This window comes from Balaenoptera physalus, assembly GCF_965194825.1.
Source record: "Balaenoptera physalus genome assembly, contig: SUPER_7_unloc_2, whole genome shotgun sequence".
Classification (NCBI taxonomy): Eukaryota; Metazoa; Chordata; class Mammalia; order Artiodactyla; family Balaenopteridae; genus Balaenoptera; species Balaenoptera physalus.
Window position 1 is genome coordinate 179827 of NW_028126533.1, and position 24186 is coordinate 204012.

The following is a 24186-nucleotide window of genomic DNA, read 5'->3' on the forward strand; positions in this document are numbered from 1 at the left end:
GAGCTTACTGCCTATGTTTTATTCTAGGAGTTTTTATGGTTTCAGGCCTTACATTCAAGTCTTTAATCCATTTTGAGTTGAATTTGTGTATGGTGTAAGATACTGGTCCAGTTTCATTTTTTGTATGTGGCTGTCCAGTTTTCCTAACACCATTTATTGAAGAGACTGTCCTTTATCTATTGTATACTCTTGGCTCCTTTGTTGTAAATTCATTGACCATATATGAATGGGTTTATTTCTGGGCTCTCTGTCTTTTTCATTGATATGTGTCTCCCTTTATACCAATACCATACTGTTTTGATTACTATAGCTTTGTAATATAGTTTGAAATCAGGGAGCATGCATTTTCCAGCTTTCTTCTTCTTTCTCAAGATTTTCAGGGCCTTTTGTGGTTCCATACAAATTTTAGAATTGTTTGTTCTGTTTCTGTGAAAAATGTCACTGGAATTTTGATTGAGTTTTATTGAATCTGTAGATTGTTTGGGGAGTATGGACATTTTAATAATATCAATTCTTCCAGTACATGAGCATGGGGTATCTTTGTGTCTTCTTCAATTTATTTCATCAATGTCTTATAGTTTCAGTGTACAGGTCTTTCACTTCCTTGGTTAAATTTATTCTTCTTTTATTCTTTATGATACAATTGTAAGTGGGATTGTTTTCTTAACTTCTCTTTTGGTTAGTTTGTTATTAGTGTGTAGAAATGTGACATACTTCTGTATAATGATTTTATATCCTGCAAATTTACTAAATTCATTTATTAGTTCTGACAGTTTTTCGATGGAGTCTTTAGGGTTTTCTATATATTGTGTCATGTCATCTGCAAATAGTAACCGTTTTACTTCTTTCTTCCCAGTTTGGATGCCTTTTATTTCTTTTCCTTGCATAATTGCCCTGGCTAGGACTTTAGTGGTCGTCTTTGTCTTGTTTCTGATCTTAGAGGAAAAGCTTTCAGCTTTTCACTGTTGAACATGATGTTATTTGTGGGCTTGTCATACATGGTCTTTATTATGTTGAGGTATGTTCCCTCTATACCCACTTCATTGAGAGTTTTTATAATAAATTGATGTTGAGTTTTCTCAAAAGTCTTTCTGCATCTATTGAGAGGATCATATGATTTTCATTCTTCAAGTTGTTAATGTGGTATATCACATTGATTGATTTGCAGATATTGAACCATCCTTGCATCCTAGGAATAAATCTCACTGGATCATGTTATATGACCATTTTACTGTATTGTGGAATTTGTTGTTTACTCTGCACATGTTTGTGAATTTTCCAGTTTTCTTTTTGTAATCAATTTCTAGTTTCATACCATTGTAGTCAGAAAAGGAGCTTGATATAATTTAAATCTTCTTCAATTTGTTAAGATTTGGTTTTAGCTTTACATATGATCTATCCTGGAGAATGTTCCATGTGTACTTGAGAAGAATGTATATTCTGTTGCTTTTGGATGGAATGTTATATATATATGTTAAATCCATCTGATCTAACATGTCATTTAAAGCCAATCTTTCTTTATCGATTTTCTGTGTGGATGATATATCTGTTGATGTAAGTACGATACTCAAGTCCCATACTATTATGGTATTGCTATTTCTCCTTTAAGGCCTATTAATATTTGCTTTATTTATTTAGGTGCTCCTATGTTCGATGCATAAATACTTACAAATGTTATATACTCTTATTGGATTGACCCTTTTATCCATATGTAATGTCCTTCTTTGTCTCTTGTTACAGTCTTTGTTTTAAAGTCTATTTTTTCTGATATAATTATAGATAGCTACCCCAGCTTTCTTTTGGTTTCCATTTGCATGGAATATCTTTTTCCATCCCTTCAATTTCAGTCTGTGTGTGTCTTTAGCTCTGAAGTGAGTTTCTTATAGGCCACATATAGATGGGTCTTCTTTTTTAATCCGTTCAGCCACCCTATGTCTTTTGATTGAAGCCTTTCCTCCATTTACATTTAAAATAATTATTGATAAGTATGTATTTATTGCCATCTTGTTAATTGTTTCCTGGCAATTTTGTGATTTCTCTGTTCTTTTCTTCTCTTGCTCTCTTCCTTAGTGGCTTAATGACTTTCTTTAGTTGTATGTTTAGATTCCTTTCTTGTTATCTTTTGTGCATCTACTCTAGGTTTTTGCTTGGTGGTTATCATGAAGCTCACATATAACAACTTATATTTTAACAGTCTATTTTAAGTTGATAACAACTTAAGTTTGAATGCATTCTATAGGTCAAAGTTTTTACTCCTCCCTCCTCACATTTTTTGTTTTTGATGACATATTTTACATGTTTTTATGTTGTATATCCCTTAACTAATTATTTTAATTATAAGTCTTTTTACGAGTTTTGTCTTTTAACCTTCATACAGCTTTATAATTCATTAATCCACTACCTTTACTATATACACTTACCTTTACTGGTGAGATTTACACTTTCATGTGTTTTCTTGTTACTAATTAGCGCCCTTTCTTTTCAGCTTAAAGAAGTTTTTTTAACAATTCTTGTAAGGTTGAGTTAGTGGTGATGAACTCCTTTAACGTTTAGTCATCTGGAAAACTCTTTTATCTCTCCTTCAGTTCTGAATATAACTGGGTGAAGTATTTGCTGGGTGAAGTATTCTTGGTTGGAAAGATTTTTCTTTCAGCACTTTGAATATATTGTGCCACTCCCTTCTGAGCTGTAACATATCTGCTAAAAAATCTGATGATAGTCTTATGGAAGTTCTTTTGTATGTAACAAGTTGTACTTCTCTTGGTGATTTTAAGATTCCCTTGTTATCTTTAACTTTGACATTTTAATTTTAATATTTCTTGGTATGGATCTCTTTAGGTTGATCTGCTTTGGAGCTCTCTGGGCTTCCTGTATCTGGATGTCTGTTTCTTTCCCCAGGTTAGGAAAAGCTTTCAGATATTATTTCTACAAATGTTTTCTGCCCCTTTTTCTCTTCTCCTTCTGGAGTTCCTATAAGGTGAATGTTATTCCATTTGATGTGCCATAAGTCCCTTAAGCTATATTAATTATTTTCATTCTTTTTTCTTCCTTATTCTCTGATTGGATGAGTTCCTCTGACCTGTCTTTGAGTTCACCTATTCTTTCTTGTGCTTCATCTTCTGTATTTCTAACTTCAGTTATTGCGTTCTCCAGTTCGGTGACTTCTATTTGGAACTTTCTTATATCTTCTATTCCTTGGTTGAAGTTCTCACTGTTTTCATCCATTTTCCTTCTGAGTTCAGTGAGCACTTTTATGACCATAACTTTGAACTCTTTATCAAGTAAATTACTTATGTTCATTTCATTAAGATTTTTTCCTGAGGTTTTATCTTGTTCTTTTTTTGGAGTATAGTCCTCTCTTTCTTCATTTTGCTTGACTCTCTGTGTTGTTTTCTATGCATTAAGTGAAATAGTCACATCTCCCAGTCTTGAAGAGCTGTGTGACAGATGAACCTTGCCATTTAACACTGTCTACTCTTGGTTGCCTCTCAAACCTTTGTGATTGTCTAAGCAGTTTATTTTTAATAGACTTGGCACACCCTCCCAGCAGTTGAGGGTGTGCCAAGACCAGTGAGCATCCCAAACTGGAGGATCTCAGTCAGCACCTAGATTCAGGTTGATAGGAAACCAGACAATTTGGTAACAGCTTTTAAAGAATACAAATATATTCGGTCCTGTGAGATTGCAAGTGTAAGCCTTGCTGGGCCCCAGAAGCAAGCAATCTGAAGATATTCCCTGGGGAGCAGCCACAAGAAAACAGGGCTTCAGATAAGTGTACAAGCTCCATTCTGGGAGATACCAGTGAACTGTAGTAAGGCAGAGTGAGGGTGGAAAGATGGTACCCCCAGCCTACCTTCCTTGAGAGCACATCCGTAGCCTCTAGATGTGTGCTGAACCTGAAGCCTGCTCTTAAGTCTTGTCCCTACTAGCAAATAGGCCTTTTTCATGTAAAGGCTGGGACTGTGTCTCAGTCTGATGTGTAGTGGTACATCCTGGGGGTGGTATCCTGCCAAGAACTGTCTCTCCAACTGTTACAGTCCCATGGGATGCAGAAAAGAGATCCCTCCTGGCCTCCAGAGCCAGGTGATCAAGGAGCATCCCCTGAGTGGAGACCACAAAAATGGGATCTCCCACCTTGGAGATTCTGGCTCTCTGGAGCACATCAGAAGGAAAGTGTGAAGATGATGCTTACTGGCTGGAGTGAGGCGCTGGGAAGAGTGCAAAGATGACACCATCTGAATGAAGGGGAAAAGGGAAAAGAAAAAAAGAAAAAGAAGAAAAATATATATATATAGCAAGACAGAGGAAGAGCAGGGAAGAAGGAGCCAGCTGGGTGGAGCACAACGTTGTCACCTGCAGGAAAGGAAAAAGGGGGGAAAAGATGGCACCTTTCAGCTTTATCAAGGCAGAGAGAGAGCAGGAAGATGGCACCCGCCAGCCTCTGTCCCTGGGGAGTATTCCAGCAGGCCCCTGTTCCTCAGATTAATGCTTTAAAATTGGGAAGTGAGTCTCTTTCACAAAAAGTCAGAGTGCTTTTCAAAGGGCTGCTTCTGCACTTGGCCCTGGGGCAGGTGAGTCTGTGCACAGGCCCTTTAAGAGCTGTTCCTCAGTTCACCACAGCCCTGTGGGTCTCATGGGATGTGCCTTGTTGGTCTTCAAAGTCAGATGTTTTGGGGGTCTATCTCTCAGGTGCCAGCCTTAAAAGGTGGAGTGCCCAATGTGGGGTCCAAACCCTTCACCTCTCAGGGAGAAGCTCCAGGTTTTGAGCTCCTTCCTGATTGTGTGTCTCCACACCAGGGATGGGATTTATGGAAAAATTGTGTCTCAGCCTTTCCTACCTGTTTTGATGTGGTTTCCCTCTGGTTTTCCTGATGTGAAGGGGTTGCTCCACCATCTTTTAGTTTTTTTCAGAGGAAATTTTTCCATATGTAGCTGTAGATTTGGTGTGTTTGTGGGAGGAGGTGGGTTCAGGATCTTCCCATGTTGCCACCTTGAACTGGAACCTATTTACTATGTTTTAAATTTTGGTTTTCAATCGTTCGGTTTGTTACTAGTATATGGAAATATGATCAATGTTGTGTATTAATGTTTACATTAATGTAAACAATGTACAATGTACATTGTTTACATGTAAACAATGTAATGTAAACAATGTTTACAATGTTGTGTATAGATCTTATATTCTGAGATCCTGCTAAAGCAATTTATTATAATTTATTATGAGTTTTCTTATACATTCCTTGGAATTTTCTATGTAGACAATTATGTCATCTGTAAATAATGACAATTATATTTCTTCTTTTCTAATATGTATGCCTCTTTTTTCCTTTTCTTACTGTACTACACTAACTAGAATCTAAAGTACTACATTGAAAACTAAGAGATGAGAGTGGACATTCTAACCTTGTTTTTGAACTCAGGGAAAAACATTCCTTCTTTCACTATTTCATGTGATGTTAGAAGTAGGTTTTTTGTAGACGTTCTTTATTAGGTTGAGGTAGTGACCTTCTATTCCTAGTTTTCTGAGCATTTTTAATATGAATGGGTGTTGAATTTCGTTAACTGCCTTTTCTGTATTAATTGGTGTGACAGTATGTGTTCCTTTAGACTCAATATGGTAGATTACATTGATGATTTTTTACCATTGAACCAGGCTTGCATCCTGGAATAAATTCCACTTGGTCATAGTCTGTTATTCATGTGGATTCTGATGATAGGTATTCTTGTGGATTTCTTCTAGTAGGGTAAATTACGGTTCCCCAAAAAGGTCCGTGTTTAACCCCTCCTATGACAATATGTGAATGTTACCTTGTATGGAAAAAAGGACTTTGCAGCTGTGACTAAGTAAAAAATCTTGAGATGAAGAGATTATCATAAATTTTCTGGGTGGGCTATATATAAACACAAAGATTTGTATAGGAGGGACACAGGAAGAGTCAGAGTTGGAGAGACCATGTGATGAGGGAAGCAGAGATTAAAGTGATGCACTTTGAAGATGGAAGAAGGGACTAATTCCAAGGAATGCAGGCAGCCTCTAGAAGACAGAAAGGGAAAGGAAGCAGATTCTCCTGTAGGGCTTCAAAAGGAACAAGCCCGGAGACACCTTGACTAATAGACTACTGAGCTGCAAAAACTTTCTTTCACAAAGGGTCAAGGAGGGCTGGGAGCACATATGTGCTGCCCACCTGGACAGAGGAGGACCTGTGAGGCTGACCTACAGATTAGTGGAGGTGGAGAGACATGAGCCCCTTTCTTCTCCAAGCTCTTTGCAGGGTCCAGCAGAGAGCCATGCCACCTGCGGAAGCCTGCGGCCCCAGTTTTGCATGCTGATGGTGTAGGGGTCATGTTCAGGGAGTCCCTGTTGTCCTAACCCCTGCCTGGGTCCTGGGGAAGGAATCAGAACTCAGAACCTGGAGAAGAGCCTTTGGCCAGCAGGGAAGGGGGTGAGGCCCAGAGCAGGTCTACAAAAGATCAGAGCATCTGAGTGCTTTAGGAGGAAGGGGCTTCAGAGGTGGGCCAGCACAGGCTGTGACGGAAGCTAAGCAGACTGGGAGGGGGGGCAGTTCGGGGAGACAGCAGGGGTCTGCTCCCTGCCCCTCATTGTTTGCTCGTCTCACCCTTATGAGCGGGTCATTTCCCCTGCTCTGATGATTCAAAGTCTCTGCTGGCAACCGCAGGACGGTGACTGAGGCCTCTACACTCCTCAGCATGGATCCCAGCTCCCACCCAGATCTGGGGCCGCAGACACCTCTCCCCCACCCCTGCTGCCCCTGTGAGCAAGCTGTTCTTGTGAAACACCGTCATAGTTTGTCAGGAGGAACTGTTTTCTATGGGAATACAAATCAGTGTTGATACCAATACACACACATGTCCAGCCATGGGTGGAAAGGGAAGGGACAGTAGTTCTGGGGTGTCTTTGCACACCCCTAGGCCCCTAAGGCCAGTCCCCACAGCCACAGCCAGCTGGGTCCTCCTCCCTCAGTTGAACGAGATGCTGCTGCACAGAAATCCCACAAGTTCCACAAAGGGGCCCAACTGTCGTTTCCCTTAGACACACCTGTAACAGGTGCCCCATGAATTTCCCCACGCTCAGTCCCCTCGTTGCATCCTCACTGGGATTAAGAGGTAGCTGCCTCAACCACTCTCCACATTGCAATAATCCCAGTGGGACTAGAGAACGCTCCCGCTATGACGAGGCAGACAGTCCTGTCCCCATGGCCAAGACTTTTCCTCTCTGGTCAGGCCACCCACACAGGAAACCCTGGATGAGCGGAGGGTCACCCCAGCGCCATCGCCTGGCCACTTCAGGGAAGCAGAGAGCAGCTCCATAAAGACAAGGGCCGTCTCCAGGCTCCGTCCTAGAAACTGGTTAGTGTCCAGAGGGCTGAGAGGCACAAAAGCAGCTCTCCCTCCCCAGACGGTTCAGGGATGCAGAAGATGCTACAGATGCCCCAGAAGGCCCCTAGCCAAGCAGGCTTTAGAGAAGGGCATGATGAGGGGGTCCCTGGGGAAAGTGAGAGCTATGCGTTCCCAGGGGCAGCCTGAGGAGTCCTTGTCTATGTGGAGGAAAGGTTTGGCCACCTGTAGATCCATAGCTCCTGTGACCTCCCTCACCCTTCCTTCCTCTCAGGATCGCTCTCTGTGGAGCAGCTCCACACGAAGAAGATGACAGTGGCCTGAGAGCATTTCCCACCAAAACTATCTTTATTCACAATTTTCATACATCACTCCAAAGGTCCTGCCCACACCCACCTCCCCCACCTCCCTAACCCCCCACAATCCCAGGATCAGCACTGGGGTGAGGAGGAGCCCCTAGGCTCCCCTGGGGGCCGCCCTGGGGGGCTCGCCCTGGAGGGCCGGCCCGGCTGTTCCCTACTGGCTGCAGTGCTTCCTCTTCCTCTTCCTCCTCTTCCCTGTGACAAAAGGGTCACGCTTTCTCTTTCTCGGCTGTGAGGGGCGAGCCAGCCCCAGAGCCAAGGCTGGCCTCGCAGAGACCCCGTGGCCAGCCCCGGGGATGGGCAGCTTCTCAGCAGCGGCTGGGCGCCCACACAGAGCCCGCTTCCTCGACTTGGGAGCGGCTGGTGGAGTTGGGCTGGGGCCTCTTCTCTGAGGGGAGGGGGCCTGGGGAGCACTCTGGGCCCCCCAACCTCCAGGGGAGGCCAGGCCTGAGGCAGGGGCAGGACTCTGGGACAGCCGGCAAGGCGGCAGGCTCTGCGGAGAGGTCAAGGGGGAGGCCAGGCTGGGGAGCGCCTCCTCGGCCTCACTGGACGCGTCCCTGGGCACTCGGGCCTCCGGAACAGGAGACGCCTCTCTGAGAACAGACGCATCCCTGGGTCCCAGTAGAGGGCCAGTGCGCCTTTGACCCTGGGGAGGGGAGAGCCGTCCGGCCCAGAATGGAGAGACCTCCTGACGTCCTCGAGAGGGAACAAAGACTTTGGGCCCGAAAGGGCCAGTGTCTGCTCGGATGGGCCTATGAAGAGCCTCAACATCAATCTCTGGTGGGCAGGCTTCATCACTGACCCCTCGATGGCGGTCTTGGTCGTGCCTCTGGGCACCTTGGCCGGCGTGGGACTCAGAAGGACTTGAGCCCATTCCGGGTGCACTGTGGCTCGGGGCTGCCGGCCCACCCTCGTCCTCTTTCAAGGCCAGGAGTCGTTTCTGCACCAGCTGGTAGGAGGGAGGAGGACAGTGACGGCTCCACGCGCACGTGTGAGAGGAGGAGCACTGGGCAGTGGGACAATGGCCCTGGGGGGGAGGAGGGGACGGGGGGCCCCAGGACTAGACTCCAAATACAGACACGGTGGCATTCCTGCCATCCTCCTGCACCTTATTCCCAGCTGTGTGTCCTTCCCTCCGCTCCCGGCTCCCCATCCTCTCCTTCCTATCACCCTGCGCTGCACCCACCCCAGAGAGGGCCCTTCCCCATGCCAGGCCTCCGAGGCAGGGAAGGGATGGACAGAGCCATGTGGGCCTCCTGCTCTGGGGCCCTACCTCTCTCCTGCTCACTGGGGTCCCTCCGTGCCCTGGTCTTCCTGGGTGTCCCTTGTCTCCCCTGTTCTACCTGCGATCCCTCCCTCCTGTGGCTCCCCTGGGCCACCTGGTTTCCCCTGTCCCCTGGATCACCTGGGGTCCCCCCTCCCCTGGAGTCCCCTGGCTCCCTAAGTGTCCCTCTCCCTCCCCTGGCTCACTTCTTCAGGGGTGAGTCCTTCCTCCTGCTTCAGCTCCTCAGCAAGGGCCAAGACATCCAGCTGTGGCTCTGGGGAAAACAATTCTGCCGGGAATCGAGGATGAATGACTGCCTCCACCTCGGACAGAAAGAAGAGGCTGTGAGCATCCTTGGCCAGGAGTGGCCTGTGACACAAGAAGACCAGGAGGGAAAGTGAAAAGCAGAGACCCACCCCCACTCTCCTCCACAAGGCGGGGATGGTCAGCACACACACACACACACACACACATGCACATACACAGTCACACACAAAAGAGCACTTATACAGATGCACATACACAGACACACAAAGGCATACACACAGACACAAACATATACACACATACATCTGCGTAAACCTCCCCTAACACCAGGCTCAGGAACAAGGAGCTGAGCTTAAGTCCCATCGGCCTGAGCAGAACCCAGATCTTGGGTGCTGAGAGTTCCATGCCCTGGCATCTTGTAGACCCCAGGCTCCAGGCCCAGCTTACCTTGGTGACAGAGTGTTCCCGGGAACGCAGCTCGTCAGTGTAGCTCAAGAGACACGGGTCCAAGTAGGTGTCGTCCTCTTCCTGCTTCAGCTCATTTCCGTCCTTTCCACATTCTGCATGTGACTTGCCTGGGGCTGAGTGGACGGGCCCCACCATCGCCTCCATCCTGTCCACATACTCCCTCACAGTCTCAGGGGGAATCTCCTTGGGCGCCTTGGTCTCCGGGGTCCGCTGGGATCTGTGTGGCTTCGGGTGCGAGGGCTGGGCCCTGGGGCCGGACATCCTGGGAGCACAGGCTGAGGCAGAGCAGGAGGAAGGGAAGGAAGGTGAGGGACTCCCGGTCCACCTCCTGACCACCGAGCGCATGTTGGTGAGGGCATTGTTTGGGGGACGTTGATGTGGGTGTGGGAGGGGTCAGGACCATCTGAAGCCTCATGCACAGTTGGAGAGGGGAGGTAAGGGGGTCATCTAAGAGAGTCACAAGTAAGGAAGTGGGGAACCTCCAATTTTCTAGGGGTCTCCCCATCAAGCCCACTTCTTAGGCAGATTTCGTGTGGGGTCCTTTGACAGGGAGGTGTGAGAGGAGTTACAAAACTGACCAAGTCAATACCCCGTAGTGACAAAGGGCAGCTGAGACCCCACCCCTCCACATCCCGCCTCGGTGGCTGTTTTGGTTGAAAGACCAATGCCCCTGTCTTGAAAGGAAAGGATCCACGTGGGGACGGTGGCCAACCCTAGGCCCCTGTTACCTGTGCCTTCAGCTCCAGTGGGAACCTGGGTGCTTGGCTGAAGGTGCACTTTCGGGGCTGGGGGCCCCCGAGGATCCAGCTTCGGTGGGGCTGGAGGAGGCACGTCCTGCGCGCACTGCATCCACTGCAAATGCTGAATGTGCATCTCCTCCTCGGCCGCAAATTCCATGAACCTGGGGGGTGACGGAGGCACAGGCCACCCTGAGAAAAAGACCTGGGTTCTGGAGCCCAACAAAGGCAGCCAAGAATGAGGCACTGGGAGAGGTTGTGCCTTGGGGCCGTCAAGGCCCTGTGAGGTGCTGTCCACAGCAGAGAGCTGCTCCTGGAAGTGATAACAAGATCTGGGACCCTTCCTGCCTCACCAGCACTGGAGGGCATTCAACAGCATAGACCCAGGTCGCTGAATTGAACCAGGTCAACTGGACACATGGCTGACCCAGGGGCCACCCTCCTCATGCCCCCGTCCCCGTCCAGAACCACATGAAGGGCTGACAGCCAGAGGCTGGAACAGGCATGTGTTCCCCACAGGGGTCCCTGACCGAATCCAGGACCCTGGGCTAGGACTGAGAGTCCTGGAACATAGACCTGGAGACAGGGCCCAGGAGAGGCTGGACGATGTGGATGCTGAGCTTAGAGGAGAGGCCTTCCCTTCCTCTGAGAGGCGCTCGTTTGTTTGCTTTTGTTTCTTAAACCAAGGGGATTACCATGGAGCAAACACTGGAAGGGCCGGAGACCCTTGGGCCGACGACAGCTGGCTTCCCCAGCCTCTTCAGGGATGCCAGGGTACCCACTCAGGGCACTTTTCATGAGGAGAGGTGGTCCCAAATCTATGTTAGTGGCCGCCAGCCACCCACCACTAAGGAAGCAGCAGGCTGGCGGGTGGAGCTCTTTCCCCGGCCCAGCCCATATGGCCGGAGTTGGACCCCTACTGGACTCACAGCTTCACCCTGCCCCGTCCTGAGACCTTCATGTCAAGGCAAGGGTAGGTCAAAATCAGGGGAAGGCAGAGCTCCTGGTGGAGGAAGGACAGAAGTCTCAAACTCTCAAGGTGAGGGAGGGGTTTCTGGGGGACAGTAGGGCCCCTGGGCTGCGGGGCCCCTGTGCTGGGTGACAGCCCTTCTCCTCTGTCCTCTCTGATGAGCATCCCCACGGCCAGACCCTGCCCTCACCCACTCGCCTCACCCTCCACGCAGCCCCTGGGCCCAGGACGCTGACTCACTTTTCCGCCCTCTCGTAGTAGATCATCCGGTCAAGGTTGCTCAAGCGCCGCCATTCCTGCACGGCCCTCCGCAGTCCCTCCTCCAGCGGCATGTTGGGATTCAGGCGGGCCACGGATCGAAGCACTGGGCTGTAAGCCCTCGGGGTCAGTCTCCGGGCCCAGCCCAGCCCCCACCTGCCTGACCCCACCCACCCATGTGGACCACACATCACTCAACCCAGAGTGACTGAGCAACAGGAGGGTGAGAGGCGGGCGTCTGGGAGGGCAAAGACAAGCCTTCCCGGCCACTGCTGTCACCGCCTCACACTCACTCAAGGACGACCACCCACTCCCAGGCTAGAGCTCGGACATTGTGCCTTGGGGAGCTCTTTTCCTCCTCAAGGCTGTATTTTCATAATAAAAATCATCATCGTCAATGAGGCGTGGCATGTGCCATGCAATCTGCTAACACTTCATAGATTAGCCCAAGGCGTCTTCTGCACAGTCCTCTGAGTGAAGTGTAATTGTCCCCTTTTTACGAGGGACCGGAGGTTTAGGATGGAAATTCCTGCCAGGCTCACAACTCTAGTGGGAGAGAGCCCACGCCCTTAGGAGATCTCTACCATCACCCTGTTCCTAGTGGAATTCTCCACAACGAAGTGGAGGCATGCATAAAGCGCTCTCCTGGGCCCCGCGCTCCTCCTCCTCCTCTGAAATGACCTCCCCTGGCCATGTACACTCAAGTCCTGTATGAAGGACACGGCACCACAGGAGAGTGCGGCATCCACTCCTTGGCTCCTCACCTTACACCACGACCCTCTCTGACTGCAAGTCTTCAGTCCATATTACCATGAGAATCATGGAAGAGCAAGCTGGCCAGACTCACAGGGTGGTGGGACCCGTTGAGATAGGGCACATTTCAGTCCTGATGTCACGGACTGGCAGGCCCACCCATGTGACCGACAATGTGCCTTCTCATAGCATGGACATCGCCCTCACACCTTCCTTCCAGTAGCCCTAGAAACCTAACGTGCGAGTCCATCCCCAGTTCCTCTTTATCTAAAAGCACCCATAAGCTCAGGACCCTCTGAGCGTTCACTCACATGAGAAAGCAGGAAAAAGCTTCTGCATCAGGACTCAGGTGAAAGTGTCTCCGGGCCAGGGGCTTGATGTGCTGCCAACGTAGGAAGTTACTGTACTCTCTCTGGGTGTTAGAGGAGCCATCCTGCGAGGCGTTGGGCTGGTTGGTGGCCAGGCGGCCCTCCCTGGAAGTGCCATGTGGCCATGGCCCAGAGTTCCCTGGGCGAATGATAGGGGCCAGCTGGGCAGCTTGTGGTGGAGCTTGAGGAGGAAAGCCTGGGGTCCAGCCTCCCTTGCCAGCCTGACGTCCTCGAGAGGGAACAAAGACTCTGAGCACGAACGGGCCAGTGTCTGTTCGGATGGGCCTATGAAGAGCCTCAACATCAATCTCTGGTGGGCAGGCTTCATCACTGACCCCTCGATGGCGGTCTTGGTCGTGCCTCTGGGCACCTTGGCCGGCGTGGGACTCAGATGGAATTGAGCCCACTCCGGGTGCACTGTGGCTCGGGGCTGCCGGCCCACCCTCGTCCTCTTTCAAGGCCAGGAGTCGTTTCTGCACCAGCTGGTAGGAGGGAGGAGGACAGTGACGGCTCCACTCGCACGTGTGAGAGGAGGAGCACTGGGCAGTGGGACAATGGCCCTGGGGGGGAGGAGGGGACGGGGGACCCCAGGACTAGACTCCAAATACAGACACGGTGGCATTCCTGCCATCCTCCTGCACCTTATTCCCAGCTGTGTGTCCTTCCCTCCGCTCCCGGCTCCCCATCCTCTCCTTCCTATCACCCTGCGCTGCACCCACCCCAGAGAGGGCCTTTCCCCATGCCAGGCCTCCGAGGCAGGGAAGGGACGGACAGAGCCATGTGGGCCTCCTTTTCTGGGGCACTACCTCTCCCCTGCTCACTGGGGTCCCTCCGTGCCCTGGTCTTCCTGGGTGTCCCTTGTCTCCCCTGTTCTACCTACGATCCCTCCCTCCTCTGGCTCCCCTGGGCCACCTGGTTTCCCCTGTCCCCTGGATCACCTGGGGTCCCCCCTCCCCTGGAGTCCCCTGGCACCCTAAGTGTCCCTCTCCCTCCCCTGGCTCACTTCTTCAGGGGTGAGTCCTTCCTCCTGCTTCAGCTCCTCAGCAAGGGCCAAGACATCCAACTGTGGGTCTGGGGAAAACAATTCTGCCAGGAATCGACGGTGAATGACTGCCTCCACCTTGGACAGAAAGAAGAGGCTGTGAGCATCCTTGGCCAGGAGTGGCCTGTGACACAAGAAGACCAGGAGGGAAAGTGAAAAGCAGAGACCCACCCCCACTCTCCTCCACAAGGCGGGGATGGTCAGCACACACACACACACACACACACACACACACACACACACACACACATGCACATACACAGTCACACACAAAAGAGCACATATACAGATGCACATACACAGACACACAAAGGCATACACACAGACACAAACATATACACACATACATCTGCGTAAACCTCCCCTAACACCAGGCTCAGGAACAAGGAGCTGAGCTTAAGTCCCATCGGCCTGAGCAGAACCCAGATCTTGGGTGCTGAGAGTTCCATGCCCTGGCATCTTGTAGACCCCAGGCTCCAGGCCCAGCCTACCTTGGTGACAGAGTGTTCCCGGGAACGCAGCTCGTCAGTGTAGCTCAAGAGACACGGGTCCAAGTAGGTGTCGTCCTCTTCCTGCTTCAGCTCATTTCCGTCCTTTCCACATTCTGCATGTGACTTGCCTGGGGCTGAGTGGACGGGCCCCACCATCGCTTCCATCCTGTCCACATACTCCCTCACAGTCTCAGGGGGAATCTCCTTGGGCGCCTTGGTCTCCGGGGTCCGCTGGGATCTGTGTGGCTTCGGGTGCGAGGGCTGGGCCCTGGGGCCGGACATCCTGGGAGCACAGGCTGAGGCAGAGCAGGAGGAAGGGAAGGAAGGTGAGGGACTCCCGGTCCACCTCCTGACCACGGAGCGCACGTTGGTGAGGGCATTGTTTGGGGGACGTTGATGTGGTTGTGGGAGGGGTCAGGACCATCTGAAGCCTCATGCACAGTTGGAGAGGGGAGGTTAGGGGGTCATCTAAGAGAGTCACAAGTAAGGAAGTGGGGAACCTCCAATTTTCTAGGGGTCTCCCCATCAAGCCCACTTCTTAGGCAGACTTCGTGTGGGGTCCTTTGACAGGGAGGTGTGAGAGGAGTTACAAAACTGACCAAGTCAATACCCCGTAGTGACAAAGGGCAGCTGAGACCCCACCCCCCCACCCCCCGCCTCGGTGGCTGTTTTGGTTGAAAGACCAATGCCCCTGTCTTGAAAGAAAAGGATCCACATGGGGACGGTGGCCAACCCTAGGCCCCTGTTACCTGTGCCTTCAGCTCCAGTGGGAACCTGGGTGCCTGGCTGAAGGCCCACTTTCGGGGCTGGGGGCCCCCGAGGATCCAGCTTCGGTGGGGCTGGAGGAGGCAGGTCCTGCGCGCACTGCATCCACTGCAAATGCTGAATGTGCATCTCCTCCTCGGCCGCAAATTCCATGAACCTGGGGGGTGACGGAGGCACAGGCCACCCTGAGAAAAAGGCCTGGGTTCTGGAGCCCAACAAAGGCAGCCAAGAATGAGGCACTGGGAGAGGTTGTGCCTTGGGGCCGTCAAGGCCCTGTGAGGTGCTGTCCACAGCAGAGAGCTGCTCCTGGAAGTGATAACAAGATCTGGGACCCTTCCTGCCTCACCAGCACTGGAGGGCATTCAACAGCATAGACCCAGGTCGCTGAATTGAACCAGGTCAACTGGACACATGGCTGACCCAGGGGCCACCCTCCTCATGCCCCCGTCCCCGTCCAGAACCACATGAAGGGCTGACAGCCAGAGGCTGGAACAGGCATGTGTTCCCCACAGGGGTCCCTGACCGAATCCAGGACCCTGGGCTAGGACTGAGAGTCCTGGAACATAGACCTGGAGACAGGGCCCAGGAGAGGCTGGACGATGTGGATGCTGAGCTTAGAGGAGAGGCCTTCCCTTCCTCTGAGAGGCGCTCGTTTGTTTGCTTTTGTTTCTTAAACCAAGGGGATTACCATGGAGCAAACACTGGAAGGGCCGGAGACCCTTGGGCTGACGACAGCTGGCTTCCCCAGCCTCTTCAGGGATGCCAGGGTACCCACACAGGGCACTTTTCATGAGAAGAGGTGGTCCCAAGTTTATGTTAGTGGCCGCCAGCCACCCACCACTAAGGAAGCAGCAGGCTGGCGGGTGGAGCTCTTTCCCCGGCCCAGCCCATATGGCCGGAGTTGGACCCCTACTGGACTCACAGCTTCACCCTGCCCCGTCCTGAGACCTTCATGTCAAGGCAAGGGTAGGTCAAAATCAGGGGAGGGCAGAGCTCCTGGTGGAGGAAGGACAGAAGTCTCAAACTCTCAAGGTGAGGGAGGGGTTTCTGGGGGACAGTAGGGCCCCTGGGCTGCGGGGCCCCTGTGCTGGGTGACAGCCCTTCTCCTCTGTCCTCTCTGATGAGCATCCCCATGGCCAGACCCTGCCCTCACCCACTCGCCTCACCCTCCACGCAGCCCCTGGGCCCAGGACGCTGACTCACTTTTCCGCCCTCTCGTAGTAGATCATCCGGTCAAGGTTGCTCAAGCGCCGCCATTCCTGCACGGCCCTCCACAGTCCCTCCTCCAGCGGCATGTTGGGATTCAGGCGGGCCACGGATCGAAGCACTGGGCTGTAAGCCCTCGGGGTCAGTCTCCGGGCCCAGCCCAGCCCCCACCTGCCTGACCCCACCCGCCCATGTGGACCACACATCTCTCAACCCAGCATGACTGAGCAACAGGAGGGTGAGAGGCGGGCGTCTGGGAGGGCAAAGACAAGCCTTCCCGGCCACTGCTGTCACCGCCTCACACTCACTCAAGGACGACCATCCACTCCCAGGCTAGAGCTGGGACATTGTGCCTTGGGGAGCTCTTTTCCTCCTCAAGGCTGCATTTTCATCATAAAAATCACTATCATCAATGAGGCGTGGCATGTGCCAAGCAATCTGCTCACACTTCATAGATTAGCCCAAGGCGTCTTCTGCACAGTCCTCTGAGTGAAGTGTAATTGTCCCCTTTTTACGAGGGACCGGAGGTTTAGGATGGAAATGCCTGCCAGGCTCACAACTCTAGTGGGAGAGAGCCCACGCCCTTAGGAGAGCTCTACCATCACCCTGTTCCTAGTGGACTTCTCCACAACGAAGTGGAGGCATGCATAAAGCGCTCTCCTGGGCCCCGCGCTCCTCCCCCTCCTCTGAAGTGACCTCCCCTGGCCATGTACGCTCACGTCCTGTATGAAGGACACGGCACCACAGGAGAGTGCAGCATCCACTCCTTGGCTCCTCACCTTACACCACGACCCTCTCTGACTGCAAGTCTTCAGTCCATATTACCATGAGAATCATGGAAGAGCAAGCTGGCCAGACTCACAGGGTGGTGGGGCCAGTTGAGATAGGGCACATTTCAGTCCTGATGTCACGGACTGGCAGGCCCACCCATGTGACCGACAATGTGCCTTCTCATAGCATGGACATCGCCCTCACACCTTCCTTCCAGTAGCCCTAGAAACCTAACGTGCGAGTCCATCCCCAGTTCCTCTTTATCTAAAAGCTCCCATAAGCTCAGGACCCTCTGAGCGTTCACTCACATGAGAAAGCAGGAAAAAGCTTCTGCATCAGGACTCAGGTGAAAGTGTCTCCGGGCCAGGGGCTTGATGTGCTGCCAACGTAGGAAGTTACTGTACTCTCTCTGGGTGTTAGAGGAGCCATCCTGCGAGGCGTTGGACTGGTCGGTGGCCAGCCGGCCCTCCCTGGAAGTTCCATGTGGCCATGGCCCAGAGTTCCCTGGGCGAATGATAGGGGCCAGCTGGGCAGCTGGTGGTGGAGCTTGAGGAGGAAAGCCTGGGGTCCAGCCTCCCTTGCCAGCCTGACTAACTCCAACAGCTGAAGCAGTCACAACGGTCCCCATCACAGGGGTTGCTATGAATACGGGTGCAGGACATGCAGCACTCCTGCTGAGGGCCCCTGGAGCGCTCCAGTTGAGGGGGGCCTGAGTAACGACAAAGGTCTGAGACTGGGGGGCCTCCACTGTCCTCCCTTGTGACCTCACTTGGACCGTGAGGTTGCAAGCCCCAGGGGCACTGGGGCCACGGCCACCATTAGCCACCATAGGCGTCCTGGGGAAAGCTGGCAGCAGCAGGCTGCTGCCAGGAGGGAATGCTGGGGTGATGGGACGTGGCAGGTGCTGCTGCCAGGGTGGCCGGTGCTGGGCGCCAGGAATGGGTGGAGGGAAGGGCACTGCCGTGAAAGTAGACAAGGAGGCACCGGGGTTCATGGTCACATCCGTTCCCAGCACTGGACATGCTGTTGAGGCAAAGGAAAGGAGTGAATGGAGGAGGAGAATGGGCAAGTGGGACTGAGGCTTTCTGTGGCATCAGAGTGTAAATCTCCACAGGTGAGGGACACTTGGACAAGGGAAACTGTGCAGCGTGCAAAGGTCTTCAAGTGATTTTCATGCCCTGACCTCCAGTTGAGAATTATTCCACTGGTGACCCCGCACCCATCCACCAAGGTCCCTGACCCCTGTCTGCCGAGAAGAAATCACCTCAGCAAGCACTGACTTGGAGAGCCTCCCTAAGGCACCCCCTGGCACCTAAGCCTCACAGGCTGTCTCCCAAGATCTGGAACTGTGTGGACATCTGCTCTGTGAGAAATGCCCCTCAGCCGGCGTACTAGCAGGTAGGGACCTTCTCCAAGGTAAGTTCTAGGCACCCAAAAGCCCTTTGTGGACAGGTATTGTGTAAAATATTAGGGCCCCACCTCCTCCTCAGTCCTCCTTTTCCTGATGCTCAGTAGAAATCCCCTCTTTCTTTCCTAGCCTCACAAAACAAAACAAAATGCTGGAAAATATCTCTCTAATGGAATCCCGATACAAACCCATAACACCTGCCCAGAATGCACCTGCATCTCAGAACAACCCACAGCAGACACGTAACATGGGCCAGGTCCTGCCACCCCCTCCCCAGTACCCAGTCACTGTCATCACTCAGGGGTTTTGTTCCTAAGAGGCGGGGGTGGGGGGAGTGGTGTGTGAGAAGTTGGCGCGTGTCCCTTAGATTCTGTCATTTCACAGCCAGTGATGGCTGCAGAGGATTAGACAAGGGCCAGGGAATTGTCATGTTACATTGGTCATGGGAGTACAGACCGCCTGTGGTCCTTCCCCCTCCAGCTCCCAATAACGGAAAGACAATCTGAGAAGCAGGCAGAAGCCAGTTGCCATGGCGATCAAGTTGTCTGGATCACATCCTTGTTCATGAGAACAAGGTACACACCACGGTGCACCTAATTAACCAGAACAGGTGTCATAGGACGTTTAATAATAACACAGAAGATCGTCTTCCTGCCCCTGGGCTACACTCCTTCCCCCTTTAAAAGAGGAAGCAGCCTTCACAGACATTCCACCCGAAACAACCCCACTCCACATCTGTCCCCTGTCCATGAAGGAGTGACAGGAAATATGAACAAACTCTTCCTCTCAAGGCAGCCTGAGGGTCCACCATGAGATACTGGACGAGGTGAAGTAGGTCTGAAGTACTGCGATTCCACAAAAGGAAGAACAATTCAGAGCAACTCAGGAACCTGAGCCCTCTTTTGGCTGAAGTTACACGGTTGCCCATCCCCTGTTGAATCCAAAGCAACAGTTGCCTGAACTGAGAAGTGAGCTTTGGGCTGGGAGGAGTGGACGAGGTGTGGGCTGCGGCAGTTAGAGTAACCTCCTGCCTAGCTCTCGGAGAGGGCACTTCACTGCAGGTGTGGCCACACACAGCCCCACTGAATAGTTTTCTCACCAAGACCATCTCTCCCCACGGCCCCCTTAGATACAGTATGCTCCTGTTCAAATCCCTTAGAAAGATATGGTGAGGCAAGCTTCAGGTGCCTCAGGAACACAAGACACGTCTAGGCTTTCCTCATGACCCTCCCTGTGTCACCACCAGGACATCACACACATCCTTACACACACGTTTCAAAGTGGCTTGTCTCCCTTCTAGAAAGAATCAACCTGCCTGCTGCCATCCTTTCTCCATAGCCAGGGCAATTCCTCTTGATCCGCCTCCAATGACCCCTCCTCCCCAGTGCAGTCTCAGGTTTCTTCAGGCTCCCCAGTCTCCCCAGGTGAAATGTCCTCGTGTGTCCAGTGCTCTCTTCTCCCTCTACGTCAGTCCAACTGTGTGCCCACCGTGAAGTGTCACGTGTGAACCCAAAGGATGTGAGGGATGGCAGGGTCTCTGAGAACACACCCCCAGCCTATAGGCTTACCTCCTTCTGAAGCCATCCTGCAGGCTTGGGCACGGACTACTGCTGCCTGGTAGCCTCAATGAGAAAAGTCAAGACCAGGACCCAGAGAGTGACCTGCTTCAACAGACGCTCAGGATCCAACTGAAGGAGGGGCAGGTTTGAGTCATAACAGTAGAATGTGGCTGAAACATTCTGCAGTGGGGGAGGGGCAGAGGGCACGTGGGTCTGGGTAGGGTGGGGGTAGGGAGACATTCCACGAGGGCTCTGGCAGGTAGGCAAGAACCGGAAGTTCCTTCCACCTCACACAGTGGCAACACAATTGGCATGTGCCTCTTTACGCAGTTTATAGACTGTTTTTGATTCACGGCACTGAGGTTGGACTTGATGTTCCCTTCCTTTCACTTCTTTTTCCATCAACCTAGTTTTGTGTCCCTCAACACACTCTGCTTCCTACCTGGCTCTTGACTTACTTCAACAGAGACTAGACTTTCTGAACAAAATTCAGAACTGTTAGTCTGATAAACACTTGGGTATTTATGGCCACATGGAACTGAGTATTTGAAATTAGGATTGTCTCAGCAGATCCAGTGTCTTTGACTGCTGTATGTACATCACTCCTAAGGGAGTGGTCCTTGTGCTCCAACCAACATCCAGCAGGACCAGCCTTACTAATGATCCTTTGTGCTGGAAAGCCCCCGTCCATCAAAAAACCGTCATGCAGCCCCCATGTCCAAGACCAGAATTCACTAAATGTCTTTCTCATAGTATTCCATGGTTGTAAAAGATTGAGTTTTTTACCTTTTAAATGATTTTAGTATAATATTTTAAGCGAGCAACACCTCCTCATGGTTCAAAATTAAATTGTGCAAAATGGAATATGCAGTGGCGAGTCCTCCTCCCACCTCTTTCCCCTGTCAACCCAATCCTCTTTCCCGGAGGAAACCAGTGTTATCTCTTTCACAAAAATCTTCCCAGAGATACGTCATGCAACTAAAAACGAAGGCAATCTGTTTTCATTTTTTAAAATTCCTTCATTTTTTTTCTAGATGAAAATTCATATATGTTCCAATATATCTGAGGATATTTCCAATGATTGTCTTTGTACGGGTATCGTGGCTCCTCTCTTTCTGCACTAGATTCCTAGAACAAGACTTTCTAGTCTCTTAAATTTCAAAGCACCTGAAAGAATAGGGTGGCTCGATCTAGTAAAGAAAAGTAACAAATGCCTAACTGAATTTGACTTTTGAATTTCACATAAACAATGAATTCATTTTTAGTACAACTTTGTCCCATGCAACATTTTGGACATAGTTTTACTGCAAAGTCTTTCCCTGTTTATCTGAAATTTACATTTAACTCGAAATCTGTATTTTATCTGGCAACACTACCAAAAAATCAGAACATACTAAGCTATTATCAGTTACTCATCCTTATGAGAAAGAGAACTTGGAGGGATGAGACTCAAGTGTGCACCTTGGCTCCAACAGAAAACACAACTGTAAACATACACAAAATCTGCAGGCTCTTTGGATGAAATGGATTTGGAAGAGCCATCATATAGCACTGGACATCTTGGCTTAGTAGGGGTAAGGACAGAAGTAAGGAACAAGAAGGCAGAAAATCTTCTTCTCTTTCCTTATGTTAAAGGGACTAAACATCCTAGAGCCCTGGTTTTTCTAGGTGTTAAAAGTCCACTACCCATGAGATGGATGTGCACCTTGACACAATGCCAAGAGTTTATCCACCAGTGTCCAATCCCCATTCAGACAAGCCCACTTCCATCGAAATCCTAGCCTGCAAGCCCTGCTTACAAGTTTGTTAATTTCCTGTCTGCATTACATACACTTGCTCTTTACAATCTAGGCTCATCGTTGCATATGGCCCCATCTGCATGGGAATCATGGTAGCATTCCTTTTGCAAAACTTGTTTGATTATTATTTTCATATTGAGAATCCATGTCAGTCAGTTTACCACTATCAAAATGATATGAAAGAGTATTCGTGTTTTGTGTTGTGAGAAGAGAGGACTGTTAGGAAACTTGTCAAGGGAGATGAAGGCTGAAAACCTCAGAGGATGGCAACCAAATCTCTTGGGAGATGAGATTCTCTCACTGCTGTAGCTGCAGTAGAACTCCAACTGATTGTGGGGTGTTGGGGAAGGAAACAGAGGTTTAGAAGGACTGTTCCACAGTGTGAAAAAGACTCCTGTTGGTGTTTAAGAAGTTCCTTGCCCCTTGTCAGGAAAAACTGACTCAGAAGAAGATGAGAAGATAAGGTGAGAATATTTCAAGCAACATCATGGTGAAACTTTATATCTAAAGAAACTTTAGACATAAAGTTTCTAAATGAACTTTATATCTAAAGAAACTCCTGTCGGGGACTGAAAAAAATAAACAGTTTGGGAATATCGCTCAGTACTGGAGCTTTTACAATGAAGGAAAACTCAGATGATTTTCAACCAATAACTTCATACTAGAGGGATGGTGAGGCAAAATATTGTACCCAGGCACTCGAGAAAGGCAGGCTTCCTTGTTGCTTCCTCCCTTTGTTCAGTCATTCAACCAATTATTTACAAGATTCTCACTCATAATTCTGATACAGTATTTGAAGGACTCTTCTCAAGGCCACTGATACAAAAATTGCACTGTGCAAAAATTAGCCAGTCCCAATTCTGCAATCACTTTTGTAATACTTCAAAATCCTACACCCCAGGGACAGAGATAATCAAATTAGCCCAAATGCAATTTGGGTAGAGCAGTCATTGAAGGGAGTATCTAAAAGTCCTTTGGATCATGATCTCTGACTATTCCTGCACAGAGGCTGCGGGCAGGCATTGACTACTGAGAAAAAACAACTCTGGACATGCATCACAAGCCTCAGAAGACAGTTCATCTTCCACTCAGTCACGAAACATTAAAGAAACGAAGAGATACCATGTTTGTGTCTTGTGGAGTTTTCAAGTCTGGGCACTTGGAGGCGCTTAGTGCTGTTAGATGTGAGGGGTCTTCAGGGGCATCCTGTTGAGTGAGAAATGCTCTAATCTTGCAATTGACCAGAAAGAGGATCTGATGATTGAAGTTTCTTTGGGAAGTATTACAAAGTCAGGTCAGTAAGTTGATCCCGCTACTATTTTTGTTGTTGTTGTTGTTTTTAATGCCAACTGAAAGTCTGCAAGATATTACAAAAAAGGAGGGAGGGAAAGTAAATTTGTTCCCATACTACCTGCTGTGTTGAAATTGGCCCAGATTGTCCACTCTCTCTCAAAGTTATTTAAAAAAAAAAAAAACGTACAAAGGAAACACCTGTGAATCAACATTTATTGAAAAACCTCCATGTATTAAATACACTGAGAAAAAATATTCTAGTAGAGTAAATGCGTTTGGAAAACCTCTAGGAACGGAGTCAGGAGACAGTATCTTAAGAGTGTTTCCCAGGTCTGAATTCTTTGCTAGAATTGTTCTTTAACGGAAACTTCAGGCTTGCTAGGAAAAAGGACCTACTGTTTTTTGAAAGGCATAAACAAGAACCAAGGAACTGCAGTCCAAAGGGCATGAAAGCACTTGCCCCAATTTGAGGCTACTGTGCTTAGAGCGGAGCTCTCCAGAACTCTTTGTAGCTAAGTGCATGGGTTTCACGTGTGCAATAGAAAAATCACAAGTGCACATCTCACAAGAGCTGGTTTTAAGAAGAGACCAGCACAAAAGTTCCCGGCGAGGAGTGTCGCCAGAGACGCTCCGCAGCGTGCCTGACACTCCACCGCTCTCCTCTCTGGCAGAGAGCTGCAGGACCAGATGCCCGCGTGCCCCGCGCCTGCACGCCTGCGCACGCCCACTGGGGCGGGGCTCTCGGGCACGCGGACCGCCGTCCTCCAACAGCTCCTGGCGTCTGTTGGGGCAGTTGGCTCGGCTCCGGAAGACAGGAGCGCATGCGCGAGCGCGGAGGGTGGGGCCCCAACGGCCGTCTGGCGGGGGTGGGGCCTGTCATGGTGGCCTCGAGAGTCAATTCCAGGAACCCTGAGGTAAGGGGTACGGGGACTTTTCACCCCTCAGGTGTCACCGCTCTGCGCTGGTGTTCACCCTGTGGGTTATTTGTGCCCTTGTCCGTGTAAGGAGACTCCCCACAATGTGGATTCACGCCCCCATAGAGCTCGATT

At 50.5% G+C, this 24186-nt stretch overlaps 1 protein-coding gene across 1 annotated transcript; it reads right to left on the reverse strand.

The window, feature by feature from the left end:
- Positions 1-7624: 7624 nt before the first annotated feature.
- LOC309665276 (NUT family member 2G-like) lies at positions 7625-23960 on the reverse strand (the record flags this gene model as incomplete). The annotated part of the gene is made up of 8 exons (XM_082478912.1): positions 7625-8667; positions 9189-9305; positions 9697-9837; positions 14502-14632; positions 15086-15258; positions 16305-16433; positions 17387-18163; positions 23866-23960. The coding sequence occupies 8 exons, from the start codon at positions 23958-23960 to the stop codon at positions 7873-7875; spliced, it is 2358 nt and encodes a 785-aa protein (XP_082335038.1). The 3' UTR covers positions 7625-7872.
- Positions 23961-24186: the final 226 nt, after the last annotated feature.